Source organism: Buteo buteo, chromosome 19 (assembly GCF_964188355.1).
Source record: "Buteo buteo chromosome 19, bButBut1.hap1.1, whole genome shotgun sequence".
NCBI lineage: Eukaryota > Metazoa > Chordata > Aves > Accipitriformes > Accipitridae > Buteo > Buteo buteo.
In genome coordinates this window covers 23891183-23909099 of record NC_134189.1, presented here as the reverse complement: position 1 = coordinate 23909099, position 17917 = coordinate 23891183, and the positions used below count along the sequence as shown (strand labels likewise).

General features: G+C 40.7%; 1 protein-coding gene across 6 annotated transcripts in view; it reads left to right on the top strand.

Moving 5' to 3' along the window:
- FAR2 (fatty acyl-CoA reductase 2) overlaps positions 1-17917 on the top strand; it is a 149214-nt gene that overhangs the window by 64460 nt on the left and 66837 nt on the right. For 5 of the 6 annotated variants that reach the window (XM_075051684.1, XM_075051686.1, XM_075051687.1 and 2 more), the window contains one exon: positions 1180-1414. In XM_075051684.1, coding sequence (XP_074907785.1) covers positions 1226-1414 — 189 coding nt within the window. In that variant the 5' untranslated portion in view covers positions 1180-1225. Of the gene's footprint in view, positions 1-53; positions 134-1179; positions 1415-17917 lie in introns of those variants that run through there. The other variant, XM_075051683.1, reaches the window with a different exon arrangement.

The window sequence follows — 17917 nt, the reverse complement described above, 5'->3', positions numbered from 1 at the left end:
TGAAATGGCTAACAGTGTTTCTGAAGCTTCTGCAGGAGGAAGAGGTTTTTTGGGGGTACATGAAGATCATTGTCCTGGTTCTTGACTACTTGATCGACAGTGTTCTACTGTTCTTGTTTCTTTTCCTTTCAAAGTTAGTAAGCTTTTTTCAAAACATCGATTTATATTTTTCATGAGCCTTTCCCTTGCCATGTAAGTGGTTTGTGCATGCTGTGATCTGCAGCACTTCAAAGAGAGGAGGGTTTTCTTTCCTTCCATTAGTCTAACAGAGAGAGGGGCTATATTAAGAGAATTCAGTCCATCCTTGTTTGTCATTTAATCAACTTAAAGTTTGAATCAGGATGGCTGGGGACACTTAGGCCTGAAACCATTGTATCTAATTAAAATACTTAACTAGGACACTTCATGTGGGAGCCTAGTCATGTCAGCCCCCTTAATATAGTCAATGGATCTCCAAAGGGCAGTTCCAACAACCTATACTCTCCAGAGCAAGCATATGACATCTGTGTTCCTTAGAGTCAAACGGATGAATTTTGACCTTAACAGCCAATAGTGGATGATAACCTACACACAGGAGCGTGGTGTTGCAGAGCAATGTCATTGCACTATATCTTCTGTGAAGAAGAGCTTTCTTCATGGTTTTATTCCAAGTCAAGACAACAGGAAAAGACTGAGCACGTTGCTGAGTGATAGCTGACAAGAAATGCAACAGCTTGGCAAGGTGGAATTAAAGTGGAAAACACAGCATTTGTACCTGCAGTGTTTGTGAGGAGATCTGTTTCTACTTTGTCTTGTAGGGATAACTGCATATCTTCATGGCTGCCACTTCACAGTGTAGGAGATAAATGCTATTCAACACTGCAGTGAGCATCTACTGCTAGGAGTCTCAGACAGTCCAAGTTATGTTCTAAACGGTGACTGCTGGGTGCAGCTATGGTATAATATGGAGAATAAGGCTGAGCTTGATTTTTTAAGCTTCTCAGATTAACCTTTTTAATTGTTGTGGTTTATTTTCATAATAAAGGCTGTTTAAAAAAACATCTTTTAAATTGCCATTGACTGAACTAATGTAAGCTGCTATAGCTGACTAGGAAAAGTTATCTCAGACTGTAGCTCCCAAATAACTGATCTATGTCTTGACTCAAAAGCCCTTAAAGCTTTATTTCTGCATCTTCTCAGGTACCTCCTGCAGGAAGTTAAAGGAAGGACAGAACAAGAAAGCACCATGTCTTCAGTCTCAGCTTATTACAATGGAAAGACCGTACTTATCACAGGAGCTACAGGTTTCATGGGCAAAGTACTGGTGGAAAAGCTTCTGCGCTCCAGCCCTGAAGTGAAAGCAGTTTATATACTTGTCAGGCCAAAGGCTGGACAATCAATGCAAGAGAGAGTGGCCAACATGTTGAAATGCAAGGTAAGTTTCTATATTTTATTCTAGAGTCTAATCTGAAATCCATTTAGCTGGGTGAAGCAAAGGACTTCTGTTAAAGAACAAAATACCATCTTCTGCTGTAACCGTTGTATATTTTTGTTGTGTCTAAAACAAACAAACAAATTGTACATGAATGAACCTGGATCTGTCTGATTTTGATAGGTGATGTAGCATTTTACACTATAGTGATGTCATTGTTTTTCTTCCTTTTTGCATTGCTGTTTGTTGTGAATTAATTTTTTCAAAAGCATGTTAACTTAGCAAATTTCCTTTTTGCAAGAAGAGCAGCATTTTGCTTTTGTAAACTCTTTTCCTTCCCCCACTTTCAAAACTTAATATTCGAACATTAGCATTCAAAAATAAAGCTGAGTGTGAGCCCTTCACACCCTACTCTTTGCCCTTACTGGGGCATTAAATTCATTTCATAAGACTAAGCCTAGTGGCAATGTATAGTGGGCAGTGCATTGCTGCAGTACACTAGGGCATCTGCCATCTTCTGATGTCAGCTCCAGTTTAACTTTATTTATGAAGTGATAAAATACTGCTGCATTTGTAAAGGGTGTTTTCCAAAGTTGCTTGCAGCAGAACAGGAAGGCTAAGAGAGACCTGAGTTGAAGACCAGACCTCTGTGAGCTCCACCCATGTGGCTTGTTTCTGTTGAACTTTTAGCTTGCTGCCCTGGTGAGGAAATCCAGTTCTCTAGTGTCAAGAAGGATGTCAAAGCCCTTTTCTGCATTTAATGTAAAGATTTGTAAATAGAAACTGCTAGACCAGTTATCTAGAGTGGACTTGGCCTGAGGACCTCAAGGTCAGTGGTGAGGTCATGAACTTGCTCAGACTCCTCTAGCTATGGTAAGTGCCAGAGTTCAAGCCGACGCTAACTGCTAGTGTGAATTTGTACATAGCTGATGTGAAATGAGGGGAAGGGACAGATCTGGCCCTAGTAGGCAAGGAATTACTTGGAATTAATCTGAGAAATGTCAACATATCTTTAGAGTATTGGTCTAAAGCTTTGAACAAGACTTGACTGGAAAAGTACTCCTCCCCCTTCTACTGGAGTTAGAGGTAAAGTAGGTCTATAGATAACTTAGCAATAAGTAAGTCTTGGAGAAGGCATGAATTTTTCCTCCTAACATTTTGAGGCATCAAACTAGAAAAGTCTTAAGTACATCCAACAACAGAGTTTGATTTTGGGTTTGGTTTTTTTTTTTGGTGTGTTTTCAACAGAGGGTAGGTTATTTTCACATTCAGGAAAATTTGTGAGTGATATAAGAGGAAAATATTGCATTGGTTGCTTTTTGCAAGTCTGTCAAGTGCAGAATTTTTCATTACTTTTCCTTTTAATGAACACTTTTCAGCAGTTTCTACAGTTTTTGTCACTGAAGACTGTGGGTAATGGTTTTCATCATCAAAAACAAAATCCCTAATGTGGTGTGTTTGCATGGTTTTTTGCCCCCCCCCCCCCTCTTTTTTTCTTTAAAAACCACTGAGAAAATGACAAACCTAGCTATTTTTCAGGACTTCTATAAGCTTTGTTTGCATTTTATGTATAAATATTACTGGCTTATCTCTTCCGTTGGCCAACACAGCTTAGTGTTGTTAGCTCTAGGTGAGGTTCCCCAGTAGGTGTTTTATTGTTGCAGCTGTACTAGATGTACCCTTTTTTCTCCTAGCATGTGTCAGCAGTTTTAGACATGCCAACAGCAAATAGGACTTGATAACCTCTCCTTGAACCTTTGACAGCCTGCTTCAATGTGTTTCAATGAACAAAAGAAGGAGGCAAGTCTCTAAGGTAGGCTGCTGCAGCCTTGAAATAAAAACTCTAGGAGTATGCTCACAACTCATTCAGCTCCCCTCAAGGAAGAAGGTGACTTTTTTGATGCTGGTCTCTTTAAAATAAAGCAAAAATACTTCCCTCAGGCAGAAACCCGACTGTTCAAAGGTTATTTCCATGTGAAAACATTGACAAACTTTGTTTTTTTTCTAGATGTGAAACTGTTAATTCCAGCAACTGGTAATTTCATGGCAGACGAAGAGGGCAAGAAACATTATTGTTAACATTTTTGCAGATTGTTTCCAGTTACATTTGCTGTATGCCTTTAAGCCACATAATCAGTTATTCACAATCTAGAGACTACACTTTCATTTACAGTTGTGGTTTGCATTCTTCAGTTTGGGAAACCCCTAAGCTATATAACAAATAAAAATGCAGCAATAGCTTACTCCAAGTCTTAAGGCAACATTTGCATTTGACACTCCTGATCATAATCACTGATGAAGAATGCATATATTTGAGTAAGCACAGGAAAATTCAGAATAAAATCCTTTCTCTTCCTTACATGTATGTATATATTCTAATCTCTACTGCATAATAATTCTTTTCCCCCACAAACTGTTGGATTTAATGCAATACAGTATTGCTATCTGGTTTTAGGTGAAAATATTTCTACTTTTGTATTCTACCCTATGTAATCTTCTCTACTGACCGAGCACACATTCACTTTGCAAGTAACTCTTTCTTCTTTTACATTATGCTTTGACCCAGTATTATCCTCTGGAGTTTCCCATTTTCACATCCAGAAGAGAAGTATCCCAGGAAACAGAGGGATAGAGAAAAACAGGTTGCCAGCTTCTAAATATTCTAAACAAACAGATAAAGGTAGTATTTGGGATGAAATAAGATGAAAGCAGAGAAGTAGATTGGCAGGAATTAGTTGCACTGCATAATGCTTAGGTCCTTCAGGTAAGGTCCTCTGGGGACTCCTGATTTTTTGATAGTACTTAACAATATTAGAAAAGAAATTGCCTGTAATTTTTGATCTCTCTTCATATATCTCTGTGAAATTTTTGTGGTTTCTATCATTGTATCTACAGGGGCTTAAACTTTGAGGTGTCACATTTGTGAACTGTCTTGTTCACAGTATGTACATGTGAATATGCTGAAAGATGACTCCTGTTAAATAAAAAAGCAACTGTAAGTTACAAAAGGGTCCTGAGGTGTGAAGGGGCAAAATACCTTGATTTGTGCTTTTCGATGTTTATTACATGCAATTTTTCAAACTCAACGCAACATGAAGAGTAATTATAAAAAATAATTTGGGCAGAAATCAGAATTTTTCCACTGTATTCTGGAGTAGCTGAACACATGGCATTGAAATGTAATATAATGCTGGTTTTCCTCAGATCTTGTAAAATTAGTTTTACATGAAGATGCGTTATTGCATTAATATGAAATGTATAATGAACAGATACTCAATTATCTCAGCACCAACTCCAAAATGAGCATGTGCATTGAAGAATGTGTGGTGCTTCGTGACCTTGCCTATTTATGAAAGGAGATGTTCTATTTTCCAGCAGCGAGTCCCTGAGGGAATCAAGCTATTACTCTGTGCTTAATGAAATGCCATGTCTGCATGGCACAGAGCGCAGCTGTTACACAAAACCCCAAATTTCAGGATTGGCTTCACCCCAGATGTGTCTGTCGATGTGGATCACAAGGCAAAGCTTGACAGTGCTGTTTACTCATTAGTTGATGGGACGTGTATATTTATCAGAAGTAGGGAATTGTTTCAAGGACTATTGTTTGTTGTCTGATCCCTCTGCGCAAAAATAGGCAGGAATGCTTGGAGGGGTTGTCTCAGATTCCCTGGAGAGCTGTTACCGGGCTAACGCTGAGTCACTGGTTGTAGCTTTCACATTGTCCCTGGGAGAGCAGAGCTTTTTCCATGCTCTGCATGCAGTGAACCAAGGCTGCTTGCTGCTGCCAGGCTGTTTCTCAGATCTATTTGTTCAGTGCTCCTAATTAGAAAGATCAGTTAAAGTAGGGAGTGGAAAAGACTCTTGTTAATGTCTCTAATAATTCAGAGAGAAAATGGGGAGGCTTCGAGGCTGCTGAAAATGGGGAACAAATATTGCTGGGACTGACCAGAAATCCTGTAAAATGCTACCGCTTTTTTCATGATGTCCAACCACAGTTAACCCTTATGCTTAACCCTTATAGTTACAGTGGATGGTACAGATAGACCTTCTCTTCCCTGCAAAGCTTTGTCTGGAACTACACATTATGATGGGACTGACCACTGAAAACAGCAGCAGTCCAGTGTTATCAGACACTTTGTCTCTTCAGTATTTCCTTGTCAAGTATGCTACGCTTATCAGCAAATATACAGCAAGACCCTCCAGTAACCCTATAAATTTCACCAAATCATGCCAGATTTCTCTTTTTCCACCTCCATTGACTATCCCTTTCTCCACTCCCTTGCTCATGTGTCTTGCTCATCACCATAAGCAGTAAAAGTTCTCCACGCCAAATCAGTGCAGCGTCACTCTCTCTGGAACAGTGGCCCCTAAATCTGCTGCGACCACTACAGTGGTGCCTGGATCAGTACCTGGATCAGAGTAATGAGGTTTTTTGGTTGATGGAACGGGATCCCACTTGCTCAGTAAGAGGTCTGGAAACTGCTAATTGGAGTGAAACAGAGCTGAAGATGTTTTCTGGTTTAGTATTTATGTAGATTTGCCTCACTTTTGTCAGTAGATTATCAGAAATAACTCTGGTATTTGTGTACCAAAGGAACAAATCTGTCATTTTAACAAACATTTATTTCTTACTTGACCCCATGATTTGTAAACCATGCGGTAGAGAGGAGCTAAATCTTAAGGGCGGTAACATAACTGACATAAATGCAGGCAAGGGTCTCGAACCATTCTGTTCCTCTTTCCTGAGCTAACACCATCTGTTGCCTTGTTCCATTTCATTTCTGTCTCTTCTACAACTTGTGCTTCTGTTTGAAGAAGGCTGGTAAGGTTTTGCTTTATGTGTTAGTGGCTAATAGCCTGCTTCCTACAGCACAAGGAAGGGCCAACAAGACAGCTGGTGCTTCCAGCAAGATAACCTTTCACACTGGACAAAAAGTCCTGAGCCCAAGACTCACTCACATGCCCCTGGTGTCACTTTCTGCTGTTGGATGTTTGCAGCCGTGCTGCTGCTGCTGCTCCTTGGCTCTAGGCTCAGCTGGAATATGGGCATCTGGAACAAGCAAAGTGCAATGATATAGTCTTTTCTGGGTGCTGCGCCAGAGCTGCAGCCTTGTATGGTGACAGCTCCTCCTCATTTGACGGACATCCAACCTGTGTCATGACTCAGGGTGTAGAATCTCACCCATCAGCTTTCAGCTAAGTTGGAAGATCTGGCAGGCCTACCTACTCTTTCATCTGTTCCACATGCAAAGCCATGCCTACCAGGGGCCTAATGGAGAAGCTGAGAAGCACAAAGGCCCACCTTACTATCAATTAGCATCAGCAGAACTTGGTTTCCTACAGCTCCTTTCTCTGGAAGTGCAGCTAGTTGGAAATGGCAGGGGAGTTAAAGTTGTTTTTTTTAATGCATACTCAGATGTCAGAGGAGAAACCATGATAAGAGGAAGGGGGAAAGAAGTGTGGTGGTTGCAGTTGTGTCCTCCATTCCATCAGTCAGATAAATTCAGGCTGCAATCTGCTGAGGAAGAAAAAATGTCTTTGTGTGACTGAGACAATTCCCAGAGAAAATAGGCTCATTGCACAGTTTTGTAGTCATAATGCAGTTTCCATCACTACTTAGTATACATGGATGCTGCACAGTAATTTAAAATATCTCCACACACTATGTAAGTTGATCAGGGATGCATTCAGAGTTATGGATTTATAACAACTCTAAATCTTCTTTGCTGTGTGTGTTTTGTTACACTTATACGTGACTAATGACAGTATTAGAAATAACAGTAACTATACTTTTCAGTAAATAATGTATTTCTTTGCTAAAAGTTTTCATTGTGTCTGGTGAGTCTGATTCATCTCACTGGCCTTTTGCAGACTGATTCCCTTTGGGATACTTTAATTTAGAAATGTTAGAAATGGAGCACCCCAGATCAATAGTCAGTTTGAAAATGCTTGCGTATTTGAAAACGTATTGCTGTGTCCATACTCCTTTTCTCAGGGCCACAAACTTGTTCTGTAAGGTTCTATGTACATACAAAAGGAGGCATGAAAAAAATGTGGAGAGGCATCTATACACCATTCTCAAAAGATGAGCCCTCATTTTTTTAATGAAGCTGGAGAGAAAATGTGGGTGACAGGATTGTGATGCAAGTTAGACGTCCAGGGACAGAGAGAGGAAGCAGTTAAATAATAAGTTGGTGATATTGCTAAGAAAGGACTTATGTTTTAGTTATGAGAAGTTACAATGAACATCAAGTCATCCAAAAGGAGGGACGTCAGCTAAGTTCAAAGATGGCAGAGAGAGACAGAATTGGGTCAGGAACAGTAGAGTAAGGGGATAAGTTTATGACATAATGGTGACACCAGTGGAAATCTTAGTAATGGAGGAAAAACAGTACAGACGCAGAAGATACAAGAACAAATAAAAGGCTGCAGTAATATGAAAACTTCTGAAGAAAGCCCAAAGAAACAATTAGAGGGAAAAAGAGAAGACAGCAGGTCTGCAGAGGCTATCAGAGATAACATTCAGAAAAAAAGAGTTTGTAAAAAGCATCAGAAGGAAAGTGTGAAGAGTAGGGCATTATCATTGGTGAAAGTCAGGGCAAGGAACTGGAAGAGAATGGGGTTGAGGAGCTAGATGGAGGAAGAAATTAATGGAGGACTACAAGAGGATGTTGGTGTGGATGAGGGAGAAGAGGAAACCTTCTTTTCTCATATTGATATATGATAAATCTTATTTGCCTTATGTTGGCATTCAGGAGCCATAGTTATGCAAGCACAGGTCTTTGTCCAAAAAGTCTTTCAGTCTGAATGAAAAGCCTGGTAAGGTCATGAGCAGAAAGGAGAGAAGTAGTTTAGGGTGATCAGAGAGCCCATGGGAGTGAATCAACACCATGACTTTTGAATTATAAGAAGGATTGTGCCTGATTTAAAGCCAAAACGCTTGTCCCTGTCATATAGCCCTGTTGAATTCATCATTTCTTCTATATCAATGTGATCAGACAATGTTTTCCTGCTTATACCAAATTTTGCTAAATATGTTAATCTTCATTGAGCTTTTAGGAGCATGGGAGAGAAGTATCTAGGCCTTATTTAAAACAGTCTGTAAAAGAAGTCTTTCATCTTTCACTTAGATGTTACTTTTAATTTTTTTTGTGATCAGTTATTTAAACAGCAAAGTAATTTCTTGACGAGAATCTGTTGAACAACACAGAGGTTCTTCTCTACCCCTCAGTCTTAATTGCATTGCAGAACAGAAGAAGTATGAAAACCGCCCATCCTGTTCTCTCTTCTGTGCAGTTCCTGAAAGTTATGCAGAACTAATATTTTATTTTGCGGAACAAGCTCTAAACTCTGCTTCCTTTGTTCAGTTAAGTTGTCCAGTTTCTCTTTTGCTCTCTGCCTGTGTCATGACATCATGTAGACATCCCTGTGGCCTGGGTAATTCTCTGTTCCTCCCAGCCACTAACATCAAGCATCTGAAAGAGATACTCTTCTCCAGTTTCAGGGGAAAATAAAGTTTCCTTCTTGTCTTCTAATTAAGATCAGTCTTTGATACTGTCACAGTAGAGTAGCTATTCCCAGGAAATTTCATCTCCTATTTTAAGCAGTAGGGGATATGACAAAAACCTCTGTAGTATCCTTTATTATATAAAAAAATAATAATTCCATTCTCTGCAGTTTCAGCTAGTTTTTTATAAGCTTGAAAATGCAAATCGCTTTTGTTTCTAACTTGTTTTCACACTCCTCTCTCGGAACGTCTTCACAGGATCACAGAATTGCCGAGGTGGACAGGGACCTCTGGAGATTGTCCAGTCCAGCCTCCTGCTCAGAGCAGGTCAGATAGAGCCGGTTGCCCAGGACCATGTCCAGCTGGGTTTTGAATGCCCGAGGAGGGAGGCTGCACAACCTCTCCGGGCACCTGTGCCAGTGCTCCATCACTCTCACAGTAAAAAAGTGTTTTCTTCTATTCAGGCAGAATTTCATGTGTTTTCATCTTTTGCCCATTGTCTCTTGTCCTGTCACTGGATGCCCCTGAGAAGAGCCTGGCTCCACCTTCTTCTTTACTCCCTGCTATCAGGTATTTATAAACATTGGTGAGATACCCCTAAGCTTTTTCTTCTGAAGGCTGAACAGTCCCAGCTCTCTCAGCCTTTCCTCATAGGAGAGCTGCTCCAGTCACTTCATCACCTTCGTGGCCCCTTACTGGACTTGCACCAGTATGTCCATCTCTCTCTTGTGCTGGGCATTACACAACTGGACACTGGTCTCCAGATGTGGCCTCACTAGTGCTAAATAACAGGAAAGGTTAATCATTTGGTTGTTGCTGCTGTCAGTCAAGTGTTGGGCTAATCAGTTCTGAAGTGCCTCCTTCCAAGGAGGAAAACTCCATCCATGGAATCTGACTTCCAGAGCATAGATAGATTCTCTTAACAGTAGCAACAGAGGCAGAAGAGACTGTCACCAGGAGTTTCAGAGTATTCTATAGGCCATAGGCCAAGACTAAAATACTGTTTTTTCTATCTGTATGTGTTTGAAGCACGAATAAGTTATAGAATCATAGAATCATTTAGGTTGGAAAAGAGCTTTCAGACCATCAAGTCCAACCGTTAACCTAACACTGCCAAGTCCACCACTAAACCATGTCGCTAAACGCCACGTCTACATGGTTTTTAAATACCTCCAGGGATGGTGACTCAACCACTTCCCTGGGCAGCCTATTCCAATGCCCGACAACCCTTTCTGTGAAGAAATTTTTCCTAATATCCAATCTAAACCTCCCCTGGCGCAATTTGAGGCCATTTCACCTTGTCCTATTGCTTGTTACTTGGGAGAAGAGACTGACCCCACCTCGCTACGACCTCCTTTCAGGTAGTTGTAGAGAGCAATAAGGTCTCCCTCCCCTCAGCCTCCTTTTCTCCAGACTAAACAGCCCCAGTTCCCTCAGCTGCTCCTCACAAGACTTGTGCTCCAGACCCTTCACAAAGGCATTTCCCACTGGGAGAAGCTGGGTCCCTTATTATGTGGCTTCTCCTTGTACTTCTGCTTGAATCTCTCCCTGAAACATCAGGCTCTGGTCACTTACAGATGCAGTTCTCCAGTGTTATTAAAATGATTCCTGCTGATGTTGTCCCTTAAAAGCAGAACTCATAGTACCTGGAAGCTCTAGAAAGGATTATGACCTAATTGTGTGATGCATTGTCTTTTATTACAAGTGATACTGCTGAAATACAGACGAGCCATGGGGTCTGCTGGTTGTCTGCTAGTCACAAGCTCTGCTGGGTGGTACAGAATACAAACCTCAGTTTTGTCACCGCCAAGGAGAGTTCACAGCTTAATGTTCCAGCTTTGCAAACTGTCTTCAGTAATTCAGCTCCTGGGGGTATTTGCAGTGGTAAAGTCAACTTGTGTTTCTTTTCTTAAAATAGACTGCAATTTTCAATTTACTCCAGTTATACATTACTTGCAACAGGTGCACAATAAATCAGAATGAAATTAAGATTGTTTAATTGACATAAAATACTAAATGAAAAACAAGGATACAGTGCTAAATGAAACTGTGGAAGCAAGGTGAATTATTCTCGAATGAGTAATTTCTTGAAAGCAAAATGCTTCACAGTTCATTTCAAGAGCATTTGTCTTTCATTTTGTGAATTAAAACGTTTTGGTGTCCAAACCTGCCACATCCGTTTCCTCACCTTTCACTCAAAACAGCTGTTAGAAGGGTTGATGTGGCACATCCACCGCGACCGGCAGAGCGACACTAACACCGATACTTGTCCAGGTGCTCGGGCACTTGCAGGACAAACCCAGCGTCAAGTATGGTGGCCACCATCGCTGTCTGACCAGAGGCCACCTGCCCAGCAGCGGCTGCCATCTCAGCAGAGCACTGCCTTGCAGCCCTGCTGTACAGAAACTCCATCTCTCGTACCAGCCTCTTATCACGAGGTGCGTGTGACCTTTGCTAGGTGTATGCACAGAAAATACGTCTCGTGCAAAGGGTCTAGCAAGATCTCTTTCTGGAGCTTAGCGTTCTATGCGCCTACTTGCTTGGCTGCAACAGCAAGGAGGTTAATGGTTTCTGCCTTTCATGTCATTCTACACAAATACTCACCACCTACAGAATGGTATGTAAAAGCTGGCCTTCATTTTTCTCTTTACTTCTTGGTTTCATGCAACTTTTCCTTGGCCTGGACTGGAATCACAATAAATCATCAGATTTCAAAAGGGGTTTTTGGTTGGTTGGTTTTTTTATTTTAGATCACTTCATGATGTTAAGTAGATCATGATCTAAACAGCAACACTTCCAGGGGAGAATACAGAGCCTCAAATATAAACATTCCAGAAAAATCTCTTTAGCCAATGTACGCTAATGCATGTGTTGCTGGTGCAATAAAGTAAAAAAAAAGAAAGGAGAAATCTCAGTTTCATATTAGATATCTAACAAGAGACTATGCACAAGTTTCAATATAAATATTCAAGTGCTCTGCTAAATTTGTAAAGACATCGTGGCTAATTTTATGCAGCTCTTTGAGAACTCTGATGGTCAGGGACCTCATTTTAGCCAAGGAAAATTATGGATGAGCTTCTTATGCAGTAAACACAAAACTGTGCTCTGCAGTCCAATTAATATATACCATTTGTATACACACAAATGCATACATATGCATAAAGGTCCTCTCTTTCAAGCTAGCAGTTTTTGTTTTATTTAATGGTGGATACACCAAGGGATTCGTGTGTTAGTGATGATGTCTGCAGTGAAGAATTCTGCCAGCTGATAAATAACAAAATAAAGAAAGGTTCAGCCCTTGAAGCAAATGAGCAGGCAGTACGTTTAGAATGATGCAATTTTAAAAACCCTCAAAGGTAAGATTTTCTCTTGTCAGTAACAGCCTAGAGGTTACAGTCAGGCTGCATTTGCTGCCATATGTAAAATGAAATGTGTTTTTAGTTCTCCATAAGCAGTGATATTTTGGACACTTGTAGCCTGTATCTACTTCACAATATTTTTTCTTTGATGTGCAAGGGTGTCTTACAGAAGAAGGAGGGAATCTCATCAGGGAGTTAGCAAACTAAGATTGCAGTTGAGTCACAACTTTAAAGGATCTTCATAACATTGCTTGAATTTGCATTTATGCCTATGTGCTTTCTGGTTTGCAGCCAAGGCCCAGTTCCTGAAATCAGTAGAATTTCTCTTGGTATCTTCATTTAGCTTTGGTTGAGTATCTCATGAAGGGTGGATTTCAAAGAGGTGATGGGCCCAAATAAGTAATTTACAGTTGTCCTTTCAGTTCTATGTCATTGTGTTGGTTTTTCTTTTTGTTCTGGATAATTTTGTTTCTTATAGAAAAAATGCGTGTATGAGTTTGATTTTACTGCCAATATTTCAACTTCAGATGATGGTGACTTAAACATAGTAAGAATTGCTTGATACAGGAATGCAAATGCAGTTAATCACTCTTCTATATCTGGGAAACCATTCCTGCCTGACTCCAGCCTAAAAGCCTTCGAGGATAGGCAAGCTAGACAGTTCCTGGGTTTGGAAGCTGCCAAAACCAGGAAGCAATGGTTTTATTGGTACTGCTGACTCTCATACACTTCTTTTACCCATGTGATTGCATCTGAACTTGGCCTTGTGTGTCAAGTTGGAAATGGAAATAGTATCCTAATATTAGATTTTTGCAAGTGAGTAAAGGCAAGATTTAGATTCTCTAATCCACAAAATTCACTTTTATGCTAGTCAGAGATCTCTCCATCCAGAAAATTGTCCCTTTTTGGATGTTGGTCTTCTTGCCAGCAGAAAGCTTTCAGCATCACCGCCACTGCTGCCTGCATATGCTAAGTGGTAAGTCAAGGAAGCAAGAGTGCGTGCATTAGAGGTATGGAAGAAACGTGGCGCAGGGGAGGGTGATTGTAAAGAGTTCAGCATGGCATTTTCAAAGAGGACAGGAAAAGTACAAAGAGCATTGAAGAGAAAAGCTCCACTCCACAGGCTTGAGAGTTTACATCAGTAACAGAAATCAGAGCTGTTTCCCAGCGGCTTTTGCTGGCATCAAGAAAGATGGAGCGACATCATTAGAGAAGTCCTGTTGGGCATCCTTTGTAACCCTCCGATTTCTCCTGTATCCCGGTTTTGCTCAGGCACACAGGAGAGCTGAGCTTTTAGGCAGCTGCACAGCATGCTTTGTGTTCATGATTTTGCCAAGTGACCCGTTCACCAACAAGGCCTTCAGCAAACATGTTTTTAAACAATGTTTGTCGTTTTGCTGGAGCCCGTGACTTGGCTCTTGACGTGTGCGAGTTGGCATGATTCCTTTTTGGGCTGTTGCACTTCAGAACCACTCTGGATGCCGACGGAGCTGCTCATGTACCAAAGCTCATACGCGGGCTTGGGTTCTTTGCTTTGAATTGGGGCTGAATAAGGACATCTAACCTCAGGCAACCTCTCTGGGGAACATCTTGGCCTGCAAATCATAGTTAAGAATGGAGGCTTATCTTTTTGTTAAGCGGGTCAGTAATGGAGCTATCAGTCAGCACCCAAAGAGCAGAATTTGCTATTTCGTCATTCAACAAAATATAAAGTTAACTCATGTTTCATCCTTCATGTCTGATTTTATTACATTCTATCCCCAGCTGCTTCTTAAAGCTTTTCTCTTTTCCTGAATTTAACCCCGGCTGTCCTTACCTGTAGTTTTTCTTATCTAGCAGCTGGCTATGACTGAGTGACGGATGCTAAAACCAATTTTATGTTGGAAGACCTTGCAAAGAAATAAAGTTTGTTGTGAAAAAAACATTGCAGTTTAAGAAGAAATCCTAGATATAGTGGGGCAGAGTCTTTAATCTTGTTTTGACTTCCCAGTTAAAACCCTCAGACCTGATCACCGTATAATACCTTCTACAAAGAAAGTTGTTAAAATACTGGGGAGATAGAGGGAATGCTCTGAGCCTTAGGACCTCTAAGACAGAGCTTCCACTTGTGACACAGTGGTACGTCTTGATGCGCACAGTCCGGAGCATTTGATCTTCTAGGTGTCCTGCCTGCAAAGAAGAGTTGCTGGCTGATGCATCGTCCTCCTCCCAGTCCCTGTCTTTGAGCTATAACTGGAAAAGTGAAAACAAATTCAAGGTATCCCTGCATACCAGAATGCCATGATTGCCAGAAGGCGCTCATAAGGCTTTTCATACCAGTACTGACTGCTGCATTATGTTCCAAACAATTGACCTTAAATTTGATCCTCCAGAAGATCATACAGCTTAAAAGTTTGCTGAAGGTCACCTTCAACTGCAGTTTAACCTAGCAAATCCAGCCTACTGTTTTTATTTCATTCACCAGACTCATTAGGACTGCCAAGTATATTAGGTAGAAAGCTTTAAATGTGAAGTTCCAAATCGCATCATTGCATACACAAATAAAAATGTCTGAATTGTGCCAAGGAACCCAAGTGTGAAAATTGGGTGTTGGTAATTTTCTGGGGGCTTGTATTAGGCCTTTTGTTTTCTTTTAAGGGAGCTGGGGGTGGGACTATTATTAGTGTTAGCCTGTTGTAAATGAATTTTGCTTCTTGAAAGAAAAAACTGCTGTGGCGAAGCAGCTCTTCCATTCATAGTTAAATGTGAATGATGGTGTGATTGTGAACGGCAACTGTCTGACTGCAGCCAAACATTCAGAGTGAGCTGGTCTGATTTTGCAGAGGGGAACCATGCTAATTCTGTGAACAGGGGTGATTCGCTGCCACGCTCTGGACCGTGGAGGTGGCAGTCCAGAACCTGTTGTTTGTGACCAGACTTGTGTTTGATCTGGAGTTGGCATAGGGAAAGGATTACTGGTCTAACTAAATATTTTTAAGATCAAGGCATGCCTTAGGCACTCTGTCAAAAATTATCATTAGACTGATTTTTGATCCTATATTTGTTTAGTTACTGTAAGCTTCCACTTTAAAAATCCTAACTGTAAGATGACTGCTTCCAAGGTGTACTTCTGGGATTAAATGTTTTCCTACATCATAGCCCCTAGCACCACGCTGTGCCAGGTGGCACTTTGTGTGAGTTTGATGGGGTTTCGTGCATCTCTGTTCCTGCCTGGCTGTCACAGCTTGTACCTGTAACTTCTCCCAAGATAGAATTATGTGATTTCCCATGGTTTTATTGTCCTGTGTGTTTATGTCACCTTACCACAGAAAGTTAAAATGCCTGCAAATCTGCTGGGAACCTGCAGCAAGCAAAGTGACAGTGGCTTCTAAGCAAGTCTAATATGATCTACAGCTGCTGTGGTTACTGACATAGATTGTGCTGGTGGAGGCTGTGATGCTGAGGTACCTGAAGAAGAGTCTGGGTATTGCGATGACAAATATTTTATGAGCCTTGCAGTATTCATTTTCTTTGAAGAAAGTTGGTGTGTCTTTCACTCGTGCCTCAGACTTCTGCTGTAGTTTGGGTCTGTTTTATCCTAAACTCAAGGAGATGCATTGAAGCGGGTGCCACTGAAGAGTTAACAGAATCTTGCCTCGCATTGATACAGACTGGATTGGGTGAGTTTTGCCAAGTATATGGCTCATTACTTAGGGCGTGATTTAGACGAGAGAGAAAATTTAGAATGATCTTCTTCTCATACATTAAGCTTCGAGATAATCGCTGGATTAAGAAACTAGTTTGCTTGTCAGTTCCTAAAATATCCCAGTAGGCATGTGATGGGCAGTGGTGTTGGAAGAGTTCAGATGTGCCAAAAAATAAATAGGTAGGGTCAAAAGCTTGAGCTTGGAGAATTGGTAGCTTGTTTAGTGTTAGGTACAGTAAGGAAAAATCAGAGCTGGGAAACCAGCTGATGCCAGTGCTAATCTGCTCCCACAGTGGCAGCACATTGAAATGCTTAAAAGAGCACAGGATTATAAAAACATAGAACTGGAGAATAGCAGAGGAACAGAGGATGCACTAAGGGCAATTAACGAAGGACAAAGGCTCTGGACTGACACCAAGGCAGGTGTATGCCACAATGCGCAGCACGTTGTACCTGTGATAACAAGAAACAAGGTTGGTCACTAGAATGGCAGAATTTACCAAAACTCCATGGTCATCATTTTTCTCCCAGTCTGCTGGAGGCCTGCATTTTGGAGGAGAAATTACTGATTCTAGTAACTTGCAGTTGTCCGTGTCTGATTGCACCAAGATTTAAAGGAAGGGACTGAGCTTGATGTGCTTTTTTCTGGATGAGACTTCTGGGCACTGCTGCAATATAAATAGCAAATAATAATAACAAAAACAAGTGATGGCATCTTGCTTGTTTAAAAACCAAAGAAACCTTTGATACTGGCTGACTGTGTGTGTACATTTGATCTGCATTATCACGTGTTTTCTTCTCATCTGCCTTGCCTCTCTGCTAATTGTCTCCTTTTGTTGCCATCTTGTCATAAAAGTGGGGTTTCAGAGTTTGGTTTAGGGGCAAGGTCTCTTATTTTGATTATGTATCTGCAAAATACTAAACCCTGTTTTCAAGCCTTCGTACTACTGCCAGGCTCAGCAAAACAGGAACCTGAATCTGGCTCTGAGCTGGGCATTACTAGGTATTACAATTGTGTAATACTGCAAGTTTTGCATAAATATAAGCAAATGTTTATGGTGAACAGTCAGTATCTTCCTAGTAGGGAAGGGAAAAAAAATCTCCCCCAAATGCCTTTTGGCAAATAACATGGATAAGGACAAGCAAACTGCACTTTCATATTGAATTACCTGGATTGCTTTGGTGGAGCTCCATCACCAGGGCCCTAGAAAGAAGAAAAAAACCCCAACAAAGCCAAAAGTATTTTGGGGTGACCTCTTCTAAAATAACAGTTGACTTTTATTTTTCAGAAGGATTTTTTTTTATTTTGAAAATTATTTCAGATTTTTATTTTTAAAATTTGGAACTAGAGCTCAAAATTACAGAAGAATTCCTAGTCGATGACAATTTTTTTTCATTTCATTGAAAATTTCCCCTTTGGTTCAAGCAAGAATTAAGTTCTGTAGGGTCTCTCTTTGATAGTGAAAGCATCTTGAAAAATTAGGTGTCCAGAGGGCTCTGTAGTAGTCTCAAGTTTATAACATTTTGTTTATGAAAGATGTGTAACACACACAGCAAGCATGTAGTTAGACTCCTCACTCAAAAGCTTCATGATTCTGTCTGTAAACCCTCTAAGTCTGACCTCTTTAAACCTTTTTAAAAGTACTTCACTTACTATTCAAGGTATTCAAGTGTAAACTAGGCTTTAAGAACATACAGTAGGGATGCAGTAGGGTAACAGAAGGTTTTATTGTACTGCTTTCTATGTGACTACCCCTGAGCCAAGCGATAAAGTCATGTTTCACAAGACCAGGTGAATACAACTGCTCTGCTTCTGGTATTGCATGTGTACCCACACCCAAGGAATTAACCACCTGAATAATTTGAGCAGGAAAAACACTTTTATGTGTGGATTTCTGTTTGGGGAGGTTGCTTGCTTAAAGGAAATAACCTTTTAAAAAATCTGCTCTGTTACC